The 24030-nt window shown below is 37.8% G+C and overlaps 1 protein-coding gene across 1 annotated transcript in view; it reads left to right on the top strand.

Annotated features, from left to right (window-relative positions):
• CNTNAP5 (contactin associated protein family member 5) overlaps positions 1–24030 on the top strand; it is a 4019360-nt gene that overhangs the window by 468305 nt on the left and 3527025 nt on the right. Inside the window, exon 2 of the mRNA XM_044060643.1 lies at positions 15286–15396. Within this exon, the coding sequence (XP_043916578.1) occupies positions 15286–15396 (111 nt within the window). The remainder of the gene's footprint in view (positions 1–15285; positions 15397–24030) is intronic.

Raw genomic sequence — 24030 nt, 5'->3', positions numbered from 1 at the left:
GTGACTTTTAAAAGAATATGTGGTATGGGAAATGGATATATGTAAAACTGTCAACAAAAACAAGCAGACCGAACATTTTCTTTTAGCAGTAACACCTTTCTTTGACAGTCATGCTTGAACCCCATAACCTGTTATCATTCATGTTGTCTGCAGTTGGTCCTATTTTGTTTTACTCTGATGTCCTCGTTTCTTTGTTTGTACTACACTGTGCATCCTGCTACTCATTTCAATCACCGCTTCTCCAATATAAAACATTTTATATAGATTCCTGACAAATGCAATACATGGTGTAGTCAACATGTTGGATGTGCACTGCTTCAAAGCTTTAACCTTATACATGCCCTCCTACTGACTTATAGCACATTCCTGCCACTTGTGCACTTTGTTAGTTAAAACTTGCTTTAGAAAGTAACCAATAAATTATATGTTGACATTGAGTGTAACCTCCTTACTATGTACAATGCCTGCATATAGTTTTTATGCAAAAAGTGAGTTATTTTTGACTTTTTGCTGCTAAAGGAAGCCAAATGATTTTTTAGAGCTAGAATCTCCTGCCATGACAAATTATTCGCTATCTAAATTAGTGTTTAGACTATTTTCACACTAAACACACGAGTAGGAGTTTCTTCCTAGAATGGCAGGTTGGCCATTAGGTGTTGTAGGTGGAACACCTTGCACTGGTAAGTAATGTTTGTGATGATGATCTTGTGAAACAACAAAGTAGGTAAGAAGCTACCCTTCTAAAGAATTGAGTTGCTTTTACTTGCCCACAATGCTTTGCAGATATAAGCAAATCACTGCTGAGAACCTACCCTGAAATTATTTTGTGAGTATGATTACATCGAGATAAACAGTAAGATGCATATGTGACACTGCCATCTACTCCAGTCCATCTCCCTTTCCCCAACCAAAACAATGAAACTGAGGGTAACTGTATGGGTCTGTCCTACTGAGAGAACCAGTTCTAAAAAAGTACCAAAAAGGGAATAGCATTCATTTCAGGGTTGACCGCGGTGGTGGTGTTCCGGTAGCATTGTCGCCTCACAGTAAGACACTATCCGGTTCGATTCTCAGCTAGACCGTCTTCTGCGTGGAGACATGCGTGAATGGGCATGCCTTCGTTGAAGGTTGTGCATCAGGGCTGGTAACTCGGCATGTAAAAATCAACTACCAATCATCAGCGGACTGGAGTTCCGCTGTGGCAACCCCTAACCAGGAAAAGCCGAAAGAAACAACAACATTCATTTCAGGGTTGGTTACCATGTTAAGCTTCTATGCATAATATCCTATTATTGGATTCTAATAAGAAAAATGTAAAGAGAATAGAAATGTGGCTTAAGCAAAGGAGACTGTAGACAGAACTGAAAGGGTCCTTAACAGCAGAATGAACTTGACCTGGATATGAGGGATTCATGGGATCTAGATGAGATATTAAGCAGTTCCTAAATGTACTTAAAGGAATGTTTATGCAAGTATATAGGCTATAGTGACCAACAGCAGAAACAGTGAAGAGAATGGAACCACTTTGTAGGCACGCCCTCAAACCAAAAGTGCAGATGGAGGCACTTCTGGCCCACCAACACATGTGCAGAATAAGAAGAAATGGAAATAAAAGTGAAAATAAAAACAGGAGAATATTTCAGTCACAGTCAGGAGGTGTGAAAAATCATGTGTATAGGCCCAGTAAGCCTGAAGATGTGGGTATGTAAGATTAACCCATGCTATTAGACCATTGATATAACCTGTATCAGAATGTTACTGAGAGAACCAAAATAAATATGTTCATAAGAAATAGATGTGGTAACTATATCAGATTGTTACCAAGAGTATAGAAATAAATGTCTTCATAAGTAATAGCAGTAATAACTATACCAGATTGATTGTGTAAGGGGAATCGGCATACTGAGAGTACAGAAGTAAACCTGTTCATAAGTAATAGCAGTAGTAAGTATACCAGAATGTTACTGGGAGTACAGAAATAAGTGTGTTCATAAGTAACAACAGTAGTAAGTATACCAGAATGTTACTGGGAGTACAGAAATAAGTGTGTTCATAAGTAACAACAGTAGTAAGTATACCAGAATGTTACTGGGAGTACAGAAATAAGTGTGTTCATAAGTAATAGCAGTAGTATTCTGGATCAAATGTGGGCGTCTTTAGCTGCTTTTTCTGTGCCCAGGCTTCTCGACAACGTTAGGAATCTAAAGACCAGTGTGATCAGAAATAGCAAGAAAGCGTATTATTTCATAAATCACTGACTACCACCATCAATCTCATTTCTGGGTCTATTTAGGAATCAGCAAAGCTAGAAAATGTGCAGCTTGAATGCACTTGGGATCTACCTCTGGGAGACAATAGTTTTTATCAGTATCTGAAGAAGTCGAGGTGTTCCTGACGAAAACGTTGCAATTGTATTTATTGGCGTTAATAAACTGAGTGGTACTTTGAACACACTATTGAGTGGATTATATCGAGTGGTTGAGGTCTTCCTGGACTGATATTTGTTTTATTTGGTTTTCGTGTCTACATCAGTCGAGTCTTCACTTCAATTTTGGTTTTAATAGCAGTAGTAACTATAGCAGACTTTATGTGTAAGGGGAATCAGCATACAATGGAACCCTAATGGAGACTACGGAAATAAATCACTTCATAAATAATAGCAAGTAGTAACTATACCAGAATGTTACTGAGCGTACAGAAGTAAATCTAATACAAGTAAAAGCAGTACATATAAAAGAAGGAGTGCATAAGGCAATAGGCATGCAATGGAGTCCTAAGGCAAATAGCCAAAAATAAAGGTTCATCGGTTCATAGGTTGGTACTAGGCTATTGGCCCTAGGGCCTATACAAGCCTAGCCATAAAAATTCCCTGGATATTTCTTCCCACAATATTTACTTCCCTGGACCCCTGTCTAGCAGGGCAACTGACGTGATCCCCGGGTGAATTTCCTATCTCCCATACAATTGTCAAAGTTCCTTTTGAAGAGGGCCAAGGAGGTGCTCTGCTTGACATGTATGGGCAGTCTATGCCAGAGTATGGGGAGTCTCCGGGTCAGGAACCTATCTCTCCAGCATGTTTTGTTCGTTGTGATGACAAAGTTTGGATCCTTGGAGCATGTGGCTCTGAGGGGTTGGGAATTATTTAAGTGGAGCATGTCCAACACCTCAGGGTTTGACATGGCCTTGTATGTTAAGCCGAGATCATCTCTGAGTAGACGATATGCCATAGAGAATAGCTGGAGTTATTTTAGATGGTCAGTATAGGGTATCTGCTTTAGGCCTGTGATTCTTTTACTGAGGTATTTCTGCGGCCTTTCCAGCTGTTACAGATGTCTTTTGAGATACATACCAAATGGGGCATTGTGCTCTATAATGGGTCTAATGAGGGATGAATACAGTGGGACAATGACCTCCTTTTTTCTGGATGAAAAAGCCCTTAGTGATGAGGTGTGCCACATAGAAGGATTTCCTGACTGTTGTGGCGATGTGGTTATCAAAGGTGAGACCACTGTCCACCTGTGTCCCTAAGTCTCTCATCACACTTTATGTGTTTAGTATACTGCCACCTATTTGGTAATTCATGGGTACATGGTTTTTCCCAAAGGGGATAACTATACATTTTTTGGCATGAGCTTGAGCCCATGGCTCTGGCACCAAGCATCTGTTTCTGTAAGGCTCTTTTGTAGAATATCCACATCATTTGGGGATTCAGTAATGGCTCCCAGTTTGCAGTCATCTGCAAACTTTGTTAGCCAGAGTCCCTTAGTGTTGGCTTGTACTTCAGAGAAGCAGATGCCAAACAAGAGCAGTCCCAGGACTGAACCCTGAGGTACTCCACTTGTCACTTGTTTGGAGTTGGATCTGGAGTCAGCTACTTTTACAGTCTGGGTTCTGTCAGTAAGCCAGTTGGCAACCCATTGAGTGACATAGGGATTTATGCCCAGTTTAGTAAGTTTGTCTATGATTCCAGAGTGAGGGATGGTGTCGAAGAAAACAACCTATAAACAAGGCGTATATAAACCTAAGAAAAGGTTGCAAAGTACCACTGAGGGGCGAATTGTCAAAGGACGTTATTCATGTGGTCACTGCACACAATGTAGCAGAGTATTACAAGTGAATAGTTTCACTAGTAAAAATACCAGTACAGTATATGATATCTCCTTCTTTGCGAACTGCTGTTCAGATTGGGTTATTTATCTGGCCGCATGACAGGGCTCTGCTTTCTATGCAGGTCAAACGTCCAGGGCATTTAAACACAGAATTTCAGAACATTTCAGAACATCTTAGTGAGATTAAAAATAAAAGACATACAAATGCTTTACACAAACATGCTGAAATCCACCTTTTCATTTTATTATTATAGACAGAATCATGGGTATGAAATTTAATAAATCTGGGTGGCATGAATTACTTAATGCCAAAGAGAGAAAAATGGATTATTAGACTAGGAAGGCTTTTTGCCCCAGGATTAAATGAACACCTCTAATTGGTTTATGGGCTAGTGACACAGTATATAAATGTATGAGTTTTATTGTGTCTTTACACTGATGAAGGCTTAGTTAATTATAAGCCGAAACCAGTCTGTTACTTTTGTATATTGATGTCTTGACTCAAGTGAAATAATATAATATTTTATGGCTTTCTCTATCTACTGGTTGTTTTTTTTTTTGGTTTATGTTGGTATTTTGAGACCTTGCAGATGTCTTACTTGCAGGAATCCATTTTGGATGATGTTGAAGGCCTTGGCTAGGTCCAGATAGGCTGTGTGGATTGCCTTACCCTCGTCCACAGCTCTGGAGACTGATTTGAAGTCAATCAGGTTCAGGAGACAGCAAGATCAGCCCTTCACAAACCCAAACTGGGTGGGGTCCAGCGTTTGAAGGTTGCCAATGTCTTTGTTTATAAGTTCCATGATAATACATCCCATGCCCCAGATCAGATCAGGCTTGTCAGACTGATGGGATGGTAGTTCCCAGGATCGAAGGTGGATTTCCCCTTGTGGAGTGGGATAAATGTAGCTGTGCGCCACTCAATGGGCACAAAGCCTGAGGTGAGGCTTTGATTAAACATGACACTTAGGTGAGGTACCAGTTAATTTTATAATTCATGTAGTACACAGCCTAGGATGTCATCTGGTCCCATGGATGCTGTATTCTTAGCTTTGGAGAGTGCAGTTTCTACCTGTGTGGCCGTGATTACCGGAATCTGGCAATCTTTTGGTATTGAGATGGGCCTTTTAGAGGGTGAGAGCGGGGTGAAGTTGGCACTAAATCGATCTTCCAGGATATTAGCAATATCCTTGGGATCAGTATATTTAATGCCATTCTGTTGTAGCTCAGAGCATATCTGAACATTGCCATTTAGATTGTTGACATAACTATAGAATGCCTTGTGGTTGTCTTTGGAATCTTTGGCAATTTGATTTTCATAACTAGCTTTGGAGGATTTTATGAGGGATCTCAGCTTCTTACTGAGGCTGGTAAGGGAGTTTTTTGCATCCTGGGATTTTCCTTTCTTCTGCAGCAGTTTCTTTCTTCTGTTGTATAGTTTGTTTATGGTGGGGGAACCACCAGATTGGCTTCCTTTTTTTGGAGGAGAGCATCTTGGTTCTATTTGGGATGGCACGATTCATGCACGAGTGGATATGCTCATAAAGTGCCTTAGTCTGTGATTCAACAGTCGAACTGTCAGCTCCTGTCTGCATGGGTGTCATGAAGTTTATCACTTCTGACTTGAGTAGCATGAAGTTGGCTTTGGAGAAGTTTTTTACGGAGGTTTCCTTACTGGGGGGTGGGGGTGGGATGTGGATGTCAAGGGTGATTTGCTTATGGTCAGACCTGACCAATGAGGGGGTGACCACTGGTGTGGAGCATCCATCTCCCATGTTGGTAATGACCAGGTCTAGAGTATTGGAGCCCCTGGTGGGACAATGGATTTCCAAGAACCGTTGGGAAAAGGTGTTGGTACCTGAGTAGTTTTCCCAGTTAATGGCAGGGTAGTTGAAATCACCCAGTATTAGGGTGTTTGGTTGTATCTTAATATTTTCCAGTATGTTTAGAAAGGTGTAGTGAGAAATCTTGGGGCATGGTGAGGGATCTGTAGCAAGCTACAATTTGGATTGCAGTCTTACCTAGTGTTAGTTGCACCTGGAGAATTTCAGATGCATTGTATTGGGCAACTAGCCTGGAGGTGTGAATATCCTTGGTGAATATGGACACTCCTCCACCTTTAGTGTTACAGTCTTGATTTGGTAGCAGAAAAGTGTGGTAAGTGTTGTAGCCTGGTATTGCAGGGGTGCTCTCTGGAGCCCTGAACCAGGCCTCAGTTACTGCACAGATATCGATGCTCTACATTTTTAAGAGTGCCTCAAGAGAGTGCATTTTGAGGTTTAGACTTCCTAGCATTGAGTAGCATTAACTTCAGATTTTGCATGCTTGTATCTGTTATGGTGGTGGTTTTGTCCTTTGAACCTTGCCTAAAAAAGGCACTATAGGGGTGGCAAGAGCCTTAGCCAGTAACCTGAATCCCAGGGGTGACAGGCGCAGACCATCTCTGGCAAAGCATTGTGGTTTGTCGCTCATGTTGCCCCAGGCAGATACTGGATCCCCTTTGAATGACACCAGAAGCTTAGCCAATTGTTGAAGTCAATCATTTTGTCCTTATACTGTGGTATCATTCTGGGTGAAGGCAGGATGCTACTCAGGGCTTGGGTCATACCTGCCTGGGCCACGTGATCTGAGAGCTCTTCCATGTCTCTCTTCATGTAGTCCAGGGATGTACGTCTGAAGTCATTCACTCCAACATGGACTGAATATTTAAGTGTAATCAGAAAGTGTGGGTGTCCTAAGGGATTTGGTAACTTATGGCCAAGACAGTAAAGTCTCTGGATACTAGTGAGTGTTATTACAAGGAGTTAACAAATACAGCCTGAAATAGAGAAAAATATGTGCACTCTGAATGAAACTAAGGAATCTTTTGCTCAATTGGCCAGATAAAACAAAACTAATACAGACACTGAACTCTGCCAGACTTTCAGCTACAACAGGAGTAAAGCCTAGAGGTAGACTGTATTACCAGCCAATCTAAAATGTAGCACATATGGCCAGTCAGTTGGTTGCTGTATGCAGTGGTGGTAGGAACAGTTTCATTGTAGGTGACTGCAGTCTATACACAATTTCTCTGCATATGGAATTGCTAAAGAAAAGTTACAGAACCCATTGATTAGGTTGTGTTGTGCATTCTACCATAGTAGAGTTAGTGGAAATAAATTATTTAGACCAGAGATTCTAAGGCAATCAGAAATTAAGTTATGTATGGCCAACGTTCACCAGGATGATCTAAATAAGTGCCAAGAAGTAGTGTAAAACCCCCTACAGTAGTCTAACTTAAGTGAAAGGAAAGGTGAAAAATACATGTAGGGGACGCTATGGGGAAATTGGAAGATAGAATAAAGGGAAATAACCTAATTGCAAATATGGCTTTTTAAATAAAATTAGTAAAGCTGGGTGTAAAAACCTCCACTGATGCATCATCCAGGTGGATCCCAGAAGCTACAACTGTGTGGCACAGTTACCTCTAGGACTACTGTAGCAGCAAGAAAGGGGGATTGAACAGATCTGTGGTCTGAATTATATCTGGGTCTGTAAAATGGTGGTAATAAAGGAAAAATGGCAACTAAATAATATGTGGGTAGACTAGCACTTTGTCTCAGAAATGAGCATTAAGCCTTCAGCAGAAAGGCATCGTCTGCAGTTTGCAATCATGTTAATTTTGAGACGGTGTGGTGGACAGGTACAAGTTAATGGTTTAAAGACTATACACATAGAACAGAGTAATCAAGGAACTGCACATGAATACACATTGACACATTTGGTTGGCATGTTCTAGCTAAACTTAATAGATAGGTGGTAGCAACGCTGGATATTGTGGGAGTACATCTGAACAAAAACATAGAAACTAACAATGCAGCTGAGTCTGCAGAAATATTCCATGAGTGGTATTATGCAATAATAAGCACTATTAATCAGATGAGTGACACCATAAAATGCTTATAGAAAATAAACAATGGCACACTATGTCATGGCAGATTACCGTGCTGTGTTATATATGTTACCACATTAGTATACATGATATAGCTAAATTACTGATGCATTTTCACCCACTGTTGTGTCCATAGTGAGATAATGTCTACATGTTGTTGTTGTGTCTTTCGGCTTTTCCTGGTTAGGGGTCGCCACAGCGGAACTCTGGTCCGCTAATGATTGGTAGTTGATTTTTACTTGCCGAGTTACCAGCCCTGACGCACAACCTTCAACGAAGGTACGCCCATTCACGCATGTCTTCATGCAGAAGATTCTAGCTGAGAATCGAACTGGACAGCGTCTTATTGTGGGACAACAACATCCATTATTGACAGTCATGGTAATAAACTTTATTAAAGTTTTCAATAAGCATATGCCAATGTCCAATGTAATAATAAATATATCACGTAATGTTAAACTACTCTTATAGGTGGGTTGCTCATAAAAATATGGTGAATGTCGGTATCAGTATATGTTATTGTCCAGTTCTATGAGCAGACAGCATAAGAATGACCTACCCCAGAATACCATAACTGTAGTGACTGCATTTATTCTTTCAGAAATCATTCATTTTAGATGATACTCATTAACCATAAAGGTACAGTTCAGCCAATAATAATGCACCGGAAAATGATTGACATCTGCAGTTGTTTTTACTGAGGTAAAATCCTACTGTGGTCTGTATTGTTTACTGTTTTGTTCTGTGTCACCTGTCACCAGTGAAATAATAATGAATGACCTAACATTTTTCTATTTGTGCATTGAATGGTAATGTTCAATGCACACTGTGAGCACCCACGCACCACACGCCTTCACCAATTTTTGCATGGCAGTTGCTATTCTGTAAGCATGATTAGGTTCTTTGTATTTTTTTGCTAAAGTATATTTTTGTGATACTTATGCCCATCTTTAAAATTCCATTTTTCCTCTGTTAACATCTTCTGACATTGATGTCCTTGAGAGGTATGCCTGTCCATCTCGACCAACCTTGTAGTCATTGCTGTTTCTATTGGTCATATCCAAAAGTTGTGTTGAGCTTGTATCAGGGATGACACCAGGGCAGACTGCCTCATGATAGCCACATTGTGCATCATAGCACCCACAGAAGAGAAGTGGTCCAAGAAAAGAAGACAAAAGTAGCATTGATCATTGAACTCACCACACCTAGTGACTACAGTGTCTTGTGTACAGAGAGACACAAAGTCATAAAATACCTGGACCTCCAGGCAGAAATGAGAGCCATGTGGAAGAAAGATACCCAGACAGTTCCAATAGTAGTAGGAGCAACGAGTCTTATAAAAAAGAATTTACAATTGTATTTAGATATGTTACCAATTCATGTAACAATTCATGTAACATCATACGAATTGCAGAAGGAGTCATTACTGGGCACATTGCGGGTGCTGCGAAGAGCACATTTGGCTGACATCAAAGAGTGAAACAATATTAAATTCATGAACTTTAATCGTACTTTGACTTAGGAATGGGGTCCATTCCCATCATGGTATTAGAAACCCAAAAAACTTGGAGAAATTAAAAACATTAGAAATCTTGTTAGCTTTTTCAAGAGTGGTCTTCAGTACCCCCTTCCCAGGTATCAGGACATAAGAAACATGTCTTTCATAGCCCAAGCATGAATGACCAATCTAGCCTAAGGTAACATCATAATGCTTCTCCAAGAATGTCCAGTCTAGATTAGGGTGATATCATAATACTACTCCATGAATGACCAATCTAGCCTGGGGTGCCATCATAATACTGCTCCGTGAATGTCCGATCTAGATTAGGGTGTCATCATAAAACTGCTCCGTGAATGTCCGATCTAGATTAGGGTGACATCATAATACTGCTCCATGAATGACTGAGGTAGCCTAGGGTGACATCATAATACTGCTCCATGAATGACCGTGCTAGCCTAGGGAGACATCATAATACTGCTCCATGAATGACCGAGCTAGCTTAGGGTGACATCATCTGGATGCTGCCCTTATGTTATCAGGCAGTGCTCGAGATGTATCCTGCATTGTCTGAAATGCGTTATTTTTTTTTTATGCAATTTATTTCCTAATATTAAAAGGAGGCGGACTGTATTGATGCATGCATATATCATATTGTTCTTTTATGTTATTGATGTTAATAATTAATTTACTTTTATTCATAATATTTACTGTGAATGTTGTCAGTTGTGAATCATTCAGGACCAGGATCTTGTTCCTGAGATTGGGATTGCACTCTATTTTATTTAAGGCCTCCATTTCCTTAAATTTTAATTTCCATACTTGCATGAGATTCTTAAATGACCCAGAAATATTTTGTAACCTCTTTTCCAATGACATCTTCATTTATGTGTGAGTTATGTCTGCTAAACTGATATTGCTAAACAGAAATAATGGGATTATCCAGAGAATGAATTTCTAGATATAGGATACAGACTCTGTACTTCTTAAAGGGATTTAAAGCAGTTCTTTAGGACCTACTCATCCAATTTCTGGAAATCATTCTGGCCAATAGCTATAGCTATATTTCTGAACTGTACAGATTTTCACAGAATGTCCAGATTTTTGCTTCATATTTTTGGTCCGTTTTTCATAAAATTATGGTTTTCTGGAAAATTGTTGGCAAATCATTAAATACTGAAGCTAAAAAATAATGACAGGCATTTGAGTTTTAGACTTCATACCCTTCAGAAAATTCATACTAATGCAAAACATGTTATTCTATCAATTTTCTAAGTTTGTGAGAGCAATATTTAAAAATTGTCCCTATTTTTGGGCCTTTGTCCCACCTTTATTTATGATTTTGTCCAGATTTCTGGCTCTAAGAGGTTGAGAGGTATGGCTATAGCTGAAAATGTAAAGTGTGTATGACAGCAATTTTAAAACATGTAATACTTGAGCAATAACCGACGATGTGGTGTGGTATATTGAAGATTTATCCATGGTTGGAGTGGGTTTAATCACAAGTGCGAAGCGCGAGTGATTAAATAAAGCCAACTGTGGGTAAATCTTCAATACCACAATCATGGAGTCTGTTATTGCTATTATACAATGACATTATTTAAGAAAAAAATACTTACTTTTCTTAAATAATGTCTTTGTATAACGGTGCATTACTATTCTTCTGCTGGTGGTGGTATACTGCTTCCTTGTGTTGATGTACTGTGCATGCGTATGGGACTTGTGTTCCCATGCATACCTAGTGCATCAATGCTTTGAAACGGAAGCAGCGGAGAAAAGAAAGTCTCCGTTGCTCCATTTTTTTTTTTATTATTATTATTTTATTTATTTTTTTTTATTAAAAAAAAAAGTTTCGGCAATTTATACCAACGAAAAAAAGTTTGTGCGACCCGTCCTTTTTTCGTTGGTATATTGTGGGATTTGCAACTGGCACGCTGGCCAATCAGTATGCACATTTTAGAATATTAATGGTGGGATCATTGTATAATTGCTAATATTTAGCTGATAGTAGCACCGACAGGAGTACTTTGCTTCATTGTAATAATTAAACATCTAAGCTATACTACAGAAACTGATTTTGTAAAAATGCATTTTATGTGGAATACTGTCAGTATCTATTGTCACAATAGTTATAACAGATAATAATTGTAACTATTTTCATGTATCACTGCATTATGGTATTATTGAGAGGCGTTTGTAACAGTCCTACAAAAATGATTGCTTTCTTGTATCTGATTCATGCTGTGAATTAGCATCTCTAGTGACAGTTTTGTTTTATTGTGCATAGTAAGATAGCTGTTTCTATTTGTCTGACAAATTACAAAAAATATGTTTTGCTAGTTTTTACTGACTATGATGTTGTATTAAGCAAAAACAAAAAACATCTCACGACTGTAACCTAAATTGACAAATCTGCCATGGCAGTTTATAATGCGACTAGTTGTAAAACACCTATAATGTAACAATGCATATTTTTTCAGCTTGCTGTGAGTGTCAGCAAAGGCATGTGGCTTGCTTTCAAAGGTGACATAACCCCTTTGGACAACCTTGCTGCCCTTCTAGCTAGTGATCCCATGTTCATCCAGTGACTTGGGCACAGGAATGTGCACCATAGGCATGTACTCCCACATCCACCCCTGAGGAGAGACGGGCCTTGTCACTCTTCCTCTCCCCTAAGCCAGTTCAGTAAGTGCCATAGCTGGTAATGAAAGTCTAATCATCTGGGCTGTAGTCTGTGCTTATTCCTCTCTGCCATCAGTGGTGGTGGTGGCCAATGTTCAAAACTGTTATGCAAACTAGGCTAAATGTGGTATGGTTGAATCGCCTTACTTCACTGACAAATGCATATAACAAAAATACCAAATTTATATTCTTTGACATAGGAGATGCCTATGCAAGGGAGCCATGCTAACAGTGAGAGGGTTGTATGTACCCCTATTGATCAGTGTGTGCCTGCCATATAACCTAGGAGTCCTGGGTCACTAAGCTACTGGCCAGCTAGTGTCCAGTTGCCCAGTTTAGGTTATCTGGGATGGTTCTTTTAGGGAAAGCTTGGATGTGAAACTTGCAACTATATTTATGCATTTTCCACATTTCTTGCCTTTTCATCTGGTCCTTCACCTTATATTCTTTCTTTTGTTTTTTGGCACATTTTTATCTACTTCTGGTTTGGTTTCCTTTCCTGCTTGATGCTGATATGTTTCTGCTAGATTAAGCAGAGAAGTCATCTTCGATTTATTCTCCTCATGTTTCAAAACTTTCACTACATTTAGGGCTTGTGAGGTCCCACAATTGCAGATCTATACATGTAATCAATTTCAAGGAGGCCCATCCCTCCTTCAGAACAGGGAATATATAATCTTGGTATGCACTGATTTTTATAAATCATTTGGTGAGCATGAAGCATCCTTCTTGTTTTCCTATCTAATCTATCCTACATGTTTGGGGGCCAGTTAATCACTCCAAAACTGTAAGTTAGGACAGGAAGAGCAAATTGGTCTATAGCTTGGATTTTTTCCTAGATGTCAGCACTGATTCAGGATTAATTTAAGTCTTCTAAAGTATTCCTTACTAAGTTTTATTCGCATTTGTTCATGTTTTATTGTTGATCCTTCATCAATTCCCAAATATTTATGCACTCCCTGTTGCTGAAGTTCTTTTATATCACATTCCTGTCCCAAACTGATGTTTTCCTGGTGCTGCCAAATTATAGCCATGGCCTAAGCTGTTAAGTAGATGGGTTAATGGGTTATGGGCAAGGCAGAATAGCAGTGGTGACAGGGAGTCACCCTGGAATATCCACGTTTGAATTTTTATCTCTGGGATGATAATTTGTCCTTTATCATGGCTTAATTGCAAAATGGTCAATATATTCTTACTGAATCAGTGTAAAAATACAGTTGGATAGTAAAGTAAATTTAATAAACAGATATTTGTGATCAGCACTCACACCTTGCAATGAAAGATTTTTGGACAATATCTTTTACTGTTTCCCCATTCTAAGCATATTGAAATAGCCACTCAGTACTGTGTAGTGCCTTTTAGGACATAGAATTTCAATATTGCAATAATGATATAGCAGTATTTAAGGAGCTAACTAGAAGCAGATTGGACTTGCAAGCTTATATGCAAAGTCTTACAGATAAAGTCTACAGTCACAATAGAATAATGCGTGCAGCATTATAGTCAAATGTAAATGTTTGTATACATTTTCTGACCATGTAGTTCATGTTTCTTGCCTGCATTTCTGCTGCCTTTTACAGCAGTGTTATATGCATTAATGTATACGAGTGACCCTTCTTAAATTATTGCTAAATGTAATGTTATTAAATGTATTTCTATTGCTTTCATTCTATGCAAAATCCTTTGAGAAAATTCATGAATGCTTTGCTCAAAGACCCAGTAAAGCAGAAATTAATTTTAGTATATTGAGTTAGCACAAATCAGATGAGCGTGTCTTTCACCAAACTCTGATCCTACTCATGGTTGCATGGTATGCCTTGATGTTCTATAAAACATTGTTTCTCTTAAGAGAGTGCCAATGACCCTCTGCGTGCCATGCTGTGCTTTATGTGAGATGAGGGGATTAGTAACAGCTGCTCGCCATAAAGGGTGGCAAACTTTCTCCTAGGCAATCCCACTGGTCCCTCTTACTGTGAGATCACACTACTCTGTAATGCTCTCTGAATCATCTATCAATGGGAAATATACCCATGGGTACTAGGCATGTATGTATGTGTCTGGTTGATCTGTTTCTGATGGGTCAGCAAAGTTGCATATAACTTTTATGAGATACATGTATGCCATGTAAAAGTTTTTAGATCTTAAATTTGATTTAAAATAGCTGTAGAACAAGTGTGCTTAGAAATCACTTTAGTATATCCCATAATTATGAGACATTATGTGTAGGAGTGATTAATTGTAGCAATGAACCTGTTGCAGTACACCTTGTGAAAGTAAAGGCCATGCCCCCAACAGTAAGCAATGCCTTACATTTGGGAAGTGCTAGGCACTGCCTGGAAACAATGAGCGCTGCATATATTCCTTATAAGGGAATGGAGGGGACGGTGCTGTACACTGTATAGTGGCGTACATTTATGATCTAAAGGGTACCCTAAGAAAGTGAGCAGTGTTTTATCATATTCAGGGTAGGGTGGTGAAAGCCCTAAAGAATAAGAAATGGGTTTTACTTTAAGGTTCAGGGGGGTTAGAGCATGCTATCCATAGTGATCTTAACTATATGTGGGAGGGGCACATTGGAAACAGAACTCATGTTTCCATTACATATGGAAAGGGGGGCTTGCATAAAACAAGCTCAAGTCATGGAATGCTATATTTACAGCTTATATATTGCTGTGTAACCCTTTTCTCATTATGAACTTGTGCTCCACCACCAGGGATAACTAACCATTAGAGCATGGCACAGACACCTAACCCTGCATTACATCCACACCTACTCTATAGCAACTATAGCAGGCTGTCCTCTGCCATACGCTCTGCCTTCCTGGATCCCAGCCACTGTCTTTTACATAAATACTGACCATCTTGAAATACATAACATAAAAACTGATGATAAAGGACTTCATCTGAAATGCTAAGGTAAAGAAGTATGGAAAATAAAATTTTTTGGTGAGAATAGTTAATATCACAGAACTACTTTGGAGAATGCTGAAATGGTATTGTTATAAATTGGAACTCCATTTAATACTATTTAACTGAGAATGTTTGTGTTTTAATTTCTGTTTTAGATAATTGTGAGGATCCACTTGTGGCTTCATTACCAATAGCAGCATTTGATAGTTCTTCAGAACTTTCAGGAATGCATAGCCCAAAATTTGCAAAACTCAACAGCAGAGACGGTAAGATGACTTTCATTATACCTTGTTTATAATTCGAAAAATCATTTGTGGTTCAGAAACATTATTTCTCTGAAATTCTATCTTTGTGTGTTTGTAGGGGGGATGGGCGGATGAGGCATGCACTATTTTAATCAAAAAGCATTTCATGTCTATGTAATAATTGATTTAAATGAACTAAACATGTCATATTCTCATAGGATATCCTAAAAGAAGAAGTCACTGTTGTGGAAGCAGCTATGCATTTGTTGTGTTTTGCATTCTTTGTAAAGCTTTTGGCATTAATAAAGTGCTTCAGAGCACAAGGTGGTCATAGTATACCGCTTTCAAGTTAAACGGCATGCAGGAGATTACTTCTAAGATTAGAGTTCCCCTCCTGAAGAAAAAAGTTCTTTCATTTTTTAATTACATTGCATATACTCTCCAGGACAGAAACATGTAAATATCCTCCTAATGTGGTGTTCCCATTTGTGATCAGATTATTAATAATACTAGGTGATAAACGAAAAGTTTCCTAAATGATCAAAAATTCCAAGTTATAACAGCTGAAAACAAACAGTGGTAGTTAACATTTTATGTAACCCAAAGTAAAGTAATTTCCTTAGCAGGATAGCTGGCACATTTGGTCAAACCCAAATTTGGTCAGTGTTTTTTGGCAATAATTTTTTCAGAGACTATCTTGTACTGTGATCATATTCAGTAACTGGAAATTACAGTCACTCACAAATGGTGTTTTGAGTAGAAACAGTTCTATCCTTGTAAGCACTATTTATATATTTGTATTAATCAAATCTAATATTTTTCTCCATGGATATTTTTACTTTTCAAATCTGAAACTGTTAGCAGATAATTGTAGAGTCACCTGTCCTTTTTTGAAATTAACTGATTCCCCTTCCACATTTAGTAAATCTAACTGCATCTTGGATGCTCTAAGTTCAAATAAGAAATTTCTGTACAATTTCTCCAGTGTGGCATGAATGACAGCTGTTTTGTTATGCAATATGTTTTTCAAATAATAGGAAATGGATACATCTTTTTAATTATATTTCAGTATTCTGTAACTATGGTAAAATCTGATCACAGTTCCATTGAAGTAAAAACAGCATACCGTTGTGCAAATATTCCTTATATACTTCAAGTACTAGAGTTTGCTATCATATGTATGTATATGTAGAGATAACATGCCAAGAGTTATGAAGTGAACATGTACAAAATTATTGCAGCATCTTACCTAATGGATAGATTGTTCGTGCGCCCATAATCTAAGGCAAGTATAAAATGATCATCATATTCATTACCAGATTTATAGGTTCATAGGTTGGTACTAGGCTATCAGCCCTAGGGCCTATACAAGCCTAGCCATAACAATTCCCTGGCTATTTCTTCCCACATTATTTACTTTCTTGGACCCCTGTCTAGCAGGGCGACTGACGTGATCCCTGGGGTGAATTTCCTTTCTCCCATCCAGTCGTCAAGGTTCCTCTTGAAGAGGTCCAAAGAGGCACTCTGCTTGACATGTATGGGCAATCTATTCCAGAGTCTGGGGAGTCTCTGGGTCAGGAACCTATCCCTCCAGCATGTTTTGTTTATTGTGATGACAAGGTTTAGATCCCTGGAGTGTGTAGCTCTGAGAGATTGGGATTTCTTTAAGTGTAGCATGTCCAACAACTCTGGGTTTGACATGGCCTTGTATGTTAAGCAGAGATCGCCTCTGAGCAGACGATATGCGACAGAGTACAGCTGGAGTTTTTTAAGGCGGTCAGCGTAGGGCATCTGCTTTAGGCCTGTGATTCTTTTAGTGAGGTATTTCTAAGGCCTTTCCAGTTGTTGCAGATGTCTTGAGAGGTACATACCAAATGGGGTGTTGTAGTCTATAATGGGTCTAATGAGGGATGAGTACAGTGGGACAATGACCTCCTTTTTTCTGGATGAAAAGCCCTTCGTGATGAGGTGTGCCACATAGAAGGATTTCCTGACTGTTGTGGCGATGTGGTTATCGAAGGTGAGACCACTGTCCACCTGTGTTGATGGACATTGTGATTATAATGTAAATTATACAATTTGTTAATCTCTTTTAAGTAAATGTATGACATTATTAAACCTTGCCTATACAGTAATATGTAGGTCTGACTTCGGTAATCAGTTATTCTCTTGACAAATATTGTTGCATTTGATTTGACTATCAGATATGAAAGGCATTATTTTATTTAGTTATGTCCCTTGCCTACAACATTCTGTATTTTCATACATATGTTGACTAACAGTAGGTAAAAAAGTTATGTGTTTTCTTGATATATTTTCTAATTGCTGAGTTTAGTGTACACAAGGACAACACATACATGTCCAGTTTTTGTTTGTTTCCATTAGTAGATGTTTTTCCTCACTGGTAACTCATATTGCATTAGTTGAAAATAATAGTTTGAAAAACAAATTACTTTTTATTCATAGACATTTTGAATGCACTTCCTGCAGTTTACTCTAAAGTCAGCCATTCTCTTTGTCAGAATCTGTCTTATATTTGATGATTTGCTTTTGACTATAGTCTGTCGTTCTGTCATATGCCTTTAAACATGTTCACGTCAGCACATGGAGTGCAAAATGCCCATCATATACAGTCATTTTAACAGCAAGTGACAGAAGTGAGTTCACATGTTTTTAGATATTAAACATGCATAAGCTTTCTGTCATAATTATAATTAAAATTAAACAGACCATTATTAAAAGCATTGCAGATGTTCATCATATCGATCAATGCTACAGTAGATCTAGCAATACGGGTTATATCCTGACAAAGATGCAAAAAGTGGTCAGCTTCCAAAGCTTTGGAGCACCTTCATTGCACCCAAACAGTCAGGCAACTTGAGCCAAGCCCTTCAGAGTTTGCAGTTGAAGACAGCACTCCTCTGTGGACTGTACCGAACTGTCGGTCTGTGCTCTTCCTTTCCTGGGTAAATAAGTTCCTTTCAGACAAATTCTCCCACATTAAAATACTGTTTTTTTTTATTTATTTTTTTTACATTTACTTTCCCTTTAAGGAAAGTTATTTATAAGCTGGAAGTTTGTGTTTTAATGTGATGAGACTTGTCTATATTTTTAAATGGAATAATACTTTCTTCCTGTTTAAAAGTTTGCGTAAAATAATTGAAAAACATTCTTCTGTGGAGAGGTTGTATTTAATTTACACTTTGGAGATGGAAATGTGTTTTAAAGTAATTTTCACTCTTTTGTGAAAATAGTAACTTTTAAAGACTTAATTTTACCAGCTTTTGCTACTTTTTCCCCAAGAAAAAGACACTGTTTTCGGCTTGTCTATGGCACAAAATACTGGTCCCAATTTCAGTCCTACTTCCAGCAAACAAAAAGAAAAAGTTAAGCCAACAGCCTTTAAACACCATTCCCCTCAGCCACTGGTGGGCGATGCTGCTGTGAACATAGCTCACTCATATTTTACACCATGCCTCTCTGTTCCAGAATCTAAAGCTGCTATAGACTGGGTGTTGGCCATGTCCTTTGTTGCTGGTGGGGTCTCTTCAGGGGGCAAGGGAGAGGCACTCTTGTTGGTCTTTTTTTTTTTTTCAAACACTTTTATTTAAGTATCACTTGTGACATTAGCAAATCAAACTATATTAACATAGTAAACATTATACTTCACATATATTGTAATATATCATATAACTTAAGCACTGTTACATAAATTATTCAATTCCTGCCTTTTTTAAAACAAGTAACGTCTTTATTAAACTGTCATGACATAAGCAATCATACATTTAAATAAATTAAAACAATCCACACTGACACAATCCTAGTTGCAAGCATTTACATCACTTATAATCTACCTAATCTTTCTCACTGAAACATTACATAGCTCATTTAAGTCCTGCTGCCTTTTAAACCTCATTCCTCCCTTGAATGTATTGTTTTCACAATTCCCATTTTTTCCTATGTAGTTTGCTCCTACCCTTTTCTAGAGATCTGAATTCCAGTTGTTTTATCTCGATTACTATATTTACTACTTTCAATATAGTTGGTTTAGATTTTTATTTTTATTTTGTAGTAATTGCTTTTTGGGCAGCCACCATTATTAGACACAGCAAGGCTGTACTATGTCTAGGTAGTTCCAATTCTGTATCATTGCTCAGAAAAATCATCTCCCTCATTACACCAGTCTGCCCACCCAGCATCTCCGACAGTGCATCCTACAGGGAATCCTTAAAGTCCACCAACTCACTGCATTCCCAGAAAATATGTTCCCAATTATCTCTTTCTTCCCCTTCACACCTCCAACATTTGCTTTCTGCCTGAGGAAGAATTCTCTGGAGTGTGCCTGGGATATAAAATTATCTATGTAAAGATTTCCAGGCAAAAATCCTAAATCTTATAGATTTTGTTGCATATTTGGGAGACATACATATATTCTCCTACTGTTTGTTTATGAATTGAACTATGAATTGCTTATCCAATTTCTTTTTCCCAATCCTTCCTAACCTCCTCTGATTGATTGATTCTTACAGTTATCATGCAATATTTTATATGATCTATTAATTATTCCTTTTTTAATGGCAACTTCTGTTCTAGATTCTATTAAAAACTCTACCAGTGCTGGTCTTTCATTTAGAACTCCCCTGTTTTATTCTCTTTGCCTATACTGTGATAGCAATCCCTGATGGGAAAGGCAATCTCTGACCTGCACTCCAAATAAATTATTGGCGTCTTCTCATTCAATCATCTTTCCCTTTCTAGTTATTTGCTCCCAATACCTTGGTTCCTTTGCCAGTTTTCTCCAGTAAATTCCAGTCCCCTCTTGCCTATTGACTGTATCACTAATTGCAGTCCTCCCTATCGGCAGAATCTCCTTTTTCCATTCCCATGTTGGTTTAGCTCTTAGATTACTTTTTCGCTACTTTATAGATATAATATTCTGTATAATTATTTTTATTCTCCTTAAAGGCCTACATCCAAAATCCCAGTCACTCCTTGTTTCTTGAGCTGCCCTTCTGATTCATCATCACCCCTTTCTACTTTGAATTTTAGTTTTCTGCTTGTGCTGTTTATAGGAGTCTTAACTGTGTTGCTCTGAAATACCCCTTCATATTGGGTAATCCCAATCTGCCCTGTTCTGCTGTAAGAATCAGTTTATCCCATTTGACTCTTGCCATCTTCCCCTCCCAGATAATGTACTTCATTGCTTTATTAATTGCTACCCACAATTTGTCCTCTGGTTTATAAAAATATTCCTGACTTATGTATAAGACTAATGGGACTAAAAACATTTTAACTGATTGCATCTTACTATCCATATCCATTTAACAAAGCTTCCATTTTCTCAGTTTTTGTATTATTTTTGTTTAGTATATTCCCACATATCCTTAGCTGTCCCACCAGAATAATTTTTAATCCATACTCCAAAATACTTCATTTTATCATGTCCACATAAATATGGGTATTCTTAAACCAGTTCATACGTAGGTACATAAATTACCGCTACTGCCTTTGTTTAGCTTCATTAATTTTGTATCCTGAAAAGATCTGAAACTTCCTGAAAATGTTCCATAGCACTCTTGTTGGTCTTGAGAGAGGGAACATGGAAGACTCCTTGTTTAGTCAGAATGTTATGCCCATTCCTGGGTTAGCTGTTTTTGCCATTAAAAAAACATGTGAAAAAACAGAAAAACTAAACAAGCATCTGTCCTCAAATTTCTATAGACAAGAGTAGTTTACTTCATTTGGCTCCAGAATTAATTCAGGTTATTGATCCTTTTCAGTAGGCTGTTTCTGGTTAAAAAAAGAGAGAAAGAGAGAGAGAGAGAGAGAGAGACACGGGGATACTTATTTTTTCCTGAGGAGAGCTCATTTTCTGATTATTCTTGTTGGGCGGGGGGGGGGGGTCTCTTTCTCTAACACTACTTCCAGACTGTGCCAGTGATTTCAGTGGTAGAACAGTGAATTTTCTCAGTCCCCTTAAAAATACTATGAACCATTGCAGAAGGAATTTCCAGAATGTTCACCTATTCCCTCCACTCCTGCCTGATGTGTGTGTCACTGCCTGTGGTTCTCCTGACAGCTTGCTGCCCTAAAAAGGCAGGTATATGTGTAAAGTTCCTCAGACTTTTAAGTTTTTATACACTTCCCAAATGTGACCCAGCATATATAGCTTTAGTTAATCCCACTTCTGCTAAATGCTCATTAATATCAACCGTACTTTCTCTGATCAGGGTGTGAAAAAGTGTATGCTTGTCCAACTTTGATTTTCAGAATTTTGATCTGTCGGGCTTCTATGCTGGTGTAGTCTGACTAATTGTGAAAGAATAAATAATGTTTTGTCTATAGCTTCGTGTTATTAGGAGAAATCTGCCCTAAATAATTTAGTTTATTCCATTATTTGTCACTAGTCATTATTTACAGTATGTGTATTACTCCACTGATACTTCCAGGTCTAAGGCCACTGCTAGTGTTTTGAGGAGTTTTGCTTGGTTATGTTCTTAGAAGCTCTCTGATGATGTAAAAATGACATTTTTAATTCTTCTTTGGCTGGAGATTTAGTTTTTGGTTCCTCTGCTTCCAAGGTTATCAAAAAGTATGATGAAAGGGGTAAATTCATACATGTGGAAGTTCTAAGATTTTTCACCCCTCCTCTTCCTTAGTTTCTAAGGGATCCGCTATCTCCTCACCCAGTTCTGGCAAAAAACTAAATAAACCATCTCAACAAAATGCAGGCAAATGTATGTTTAAGGAAAAGTGGAAAGGGTAATGCAAAAAGAATTCAGGAACCCCCCCCCCCAAACCAAGAACAGTCCAACAGGTCAGAATGACTGTTCAAGGGCTTTTGGTTTTTAAACTAATGTAGTGGTATTTAGTTGGGTGCTGTTAATTGGGGGGGGCGAGGAATTAGGAGAGGGGGGTGGTTATGTGGTGGATAAACTTATTAAATGCTGGGTTGATGTCTGTTTGAGAGTTTGGGTATTGGATTTCAAGATGCTGTACATATTCATAAGAGCTTAGGTGATAAGGAATGAATGGCATGGGTACTAAAGGTAGCAGCATTAGTGTTTTAGCTGTAATCATAGTAAATTACTAGGATAGGGTCTGTATTGAGTGTATGTGGTGGATAAAAGATTAGAGAGAATAGAATAGCTGTGGGTGGGTTAATATGGATAGTGGGGTGGATAGAGGGTGTATTATTGTGCTAGGAGTTTGCTGGGTTCTAGGAGCACGTGTAGTTGGTTAGCTAATTAAGAGGGCATGCCAGTGGTACTATAAATGTAGTACTACTGGGCGGGTGGAATATGGGGGCAGGGTGGTGCGTGGAGTGAGCGAAGCTAATCCAGTAAAGGAGATGCCTAGAGGTAGCATGTGCAGGCATGAGTGAGTTACAAGCATGTTTTTGTTTCTTTTTATATGCCCAATACTCTGTTCCTAAGCCCTACTGTTAAATAAACCTGATGCTTTAAGTAAGTTAGCAACAAACAAAGTAATTACTTAAATGCTGGCAAACAATGAAATATAACTTCTGATATATCCAGTAAAATATATTGTATTATAAACATTAGGTATAAATATTATTACCATCTATTTATATTAAGTAATAAGTTTTGAAAGACTTCAATAATAAGGGTGAATATGTTAAATAACTGTGTGCTATAATCTTTTACTGAGGTGTTACGTATGATACATCCTACTTTACTAATTGCTTGTCATCTATCTTTCATATACAATAAATAGACAGTTATATTGTAGTAGAATTCTGTGTAATCTACAATAGTACTATATCTGTTCAAAATAATATAAATATTGCTTATTCCTTCTACAAATAGTCTCCATATGATTCAATTTATGGAGCTCAGATGTTCTGGATTGTCAAGGTATGACTGATAATCTGATGGACTTAGCTTTATCCATCAGATTAAGAATGATTTTTGTTCCATGGCTAGTGCGGATCTTAGTTTTGTTAACATTTATTCATTTAAATTTCTTATTTCACAAACACATTTTTAGTATGCCTGACCAAAACATTACTTTATTGATAAACATACAACTGATAATTTCCTTTAAAAGCTCTAACATATACTCTATAATTATCAGAGGAAAATGTTTAATAGTCACAATAAAATAAAAAATACATAGTCTAAATAACCTTATATGGATTTAACTTTATTATCTTTAAATACCAATGGTGTAAACAATCCTAGCAAGAGATCAAATCTACTGAAATATTTAAAACTGAACAAAGCACAAATTGTCTTCCTTCAAGAAACTCATTTCAAAACAAATGACAATTACAAATGGAATCCTAAGGAATATATGATATTGGCACAATCCACTTTTTATGGAAAACAAATGTGATTAACCCAGAAGTCATTTATAAGTATGAAGATAATAAAGACCTTATGGTATTAGTAATAGTTAAATGTAATAGAATATGGACCCTAGCCAATCTATACTGGTTCCCAGACATTGGAACAGGAACTGTTAAAAAACACTTGGATTTCATTTCCAATAATTATAAAGGCAACTTAATATTAGGAGGAGATTTTAACTGTATATTTGATATTTCTAAAACTACAAATAAAAGACCGCTGCGTACATCTGCTGTATCAAAAGCTTTAAACAAGTGGGTAGAATCATTTCATCTTGTAGATA

The sequence above is a fragment of the Protopterus annectens genome, chromosome 2.part0 (assembly GCF_019279795.1).
Source record: "Protopterus annectens isolate FY-2018-M chromosome 2.part0, PAN1.0, whole genome shotgun sequence".
Taxonomy (NCBI): Eukaryota; Metazoa; Chordata; order Ceratodontiformes; family Protopteridae; genus Protopterus; species Protopterus annectens.
This window is presented reverse-complemented; position numbering and strand designations above follow the sequence as displayed.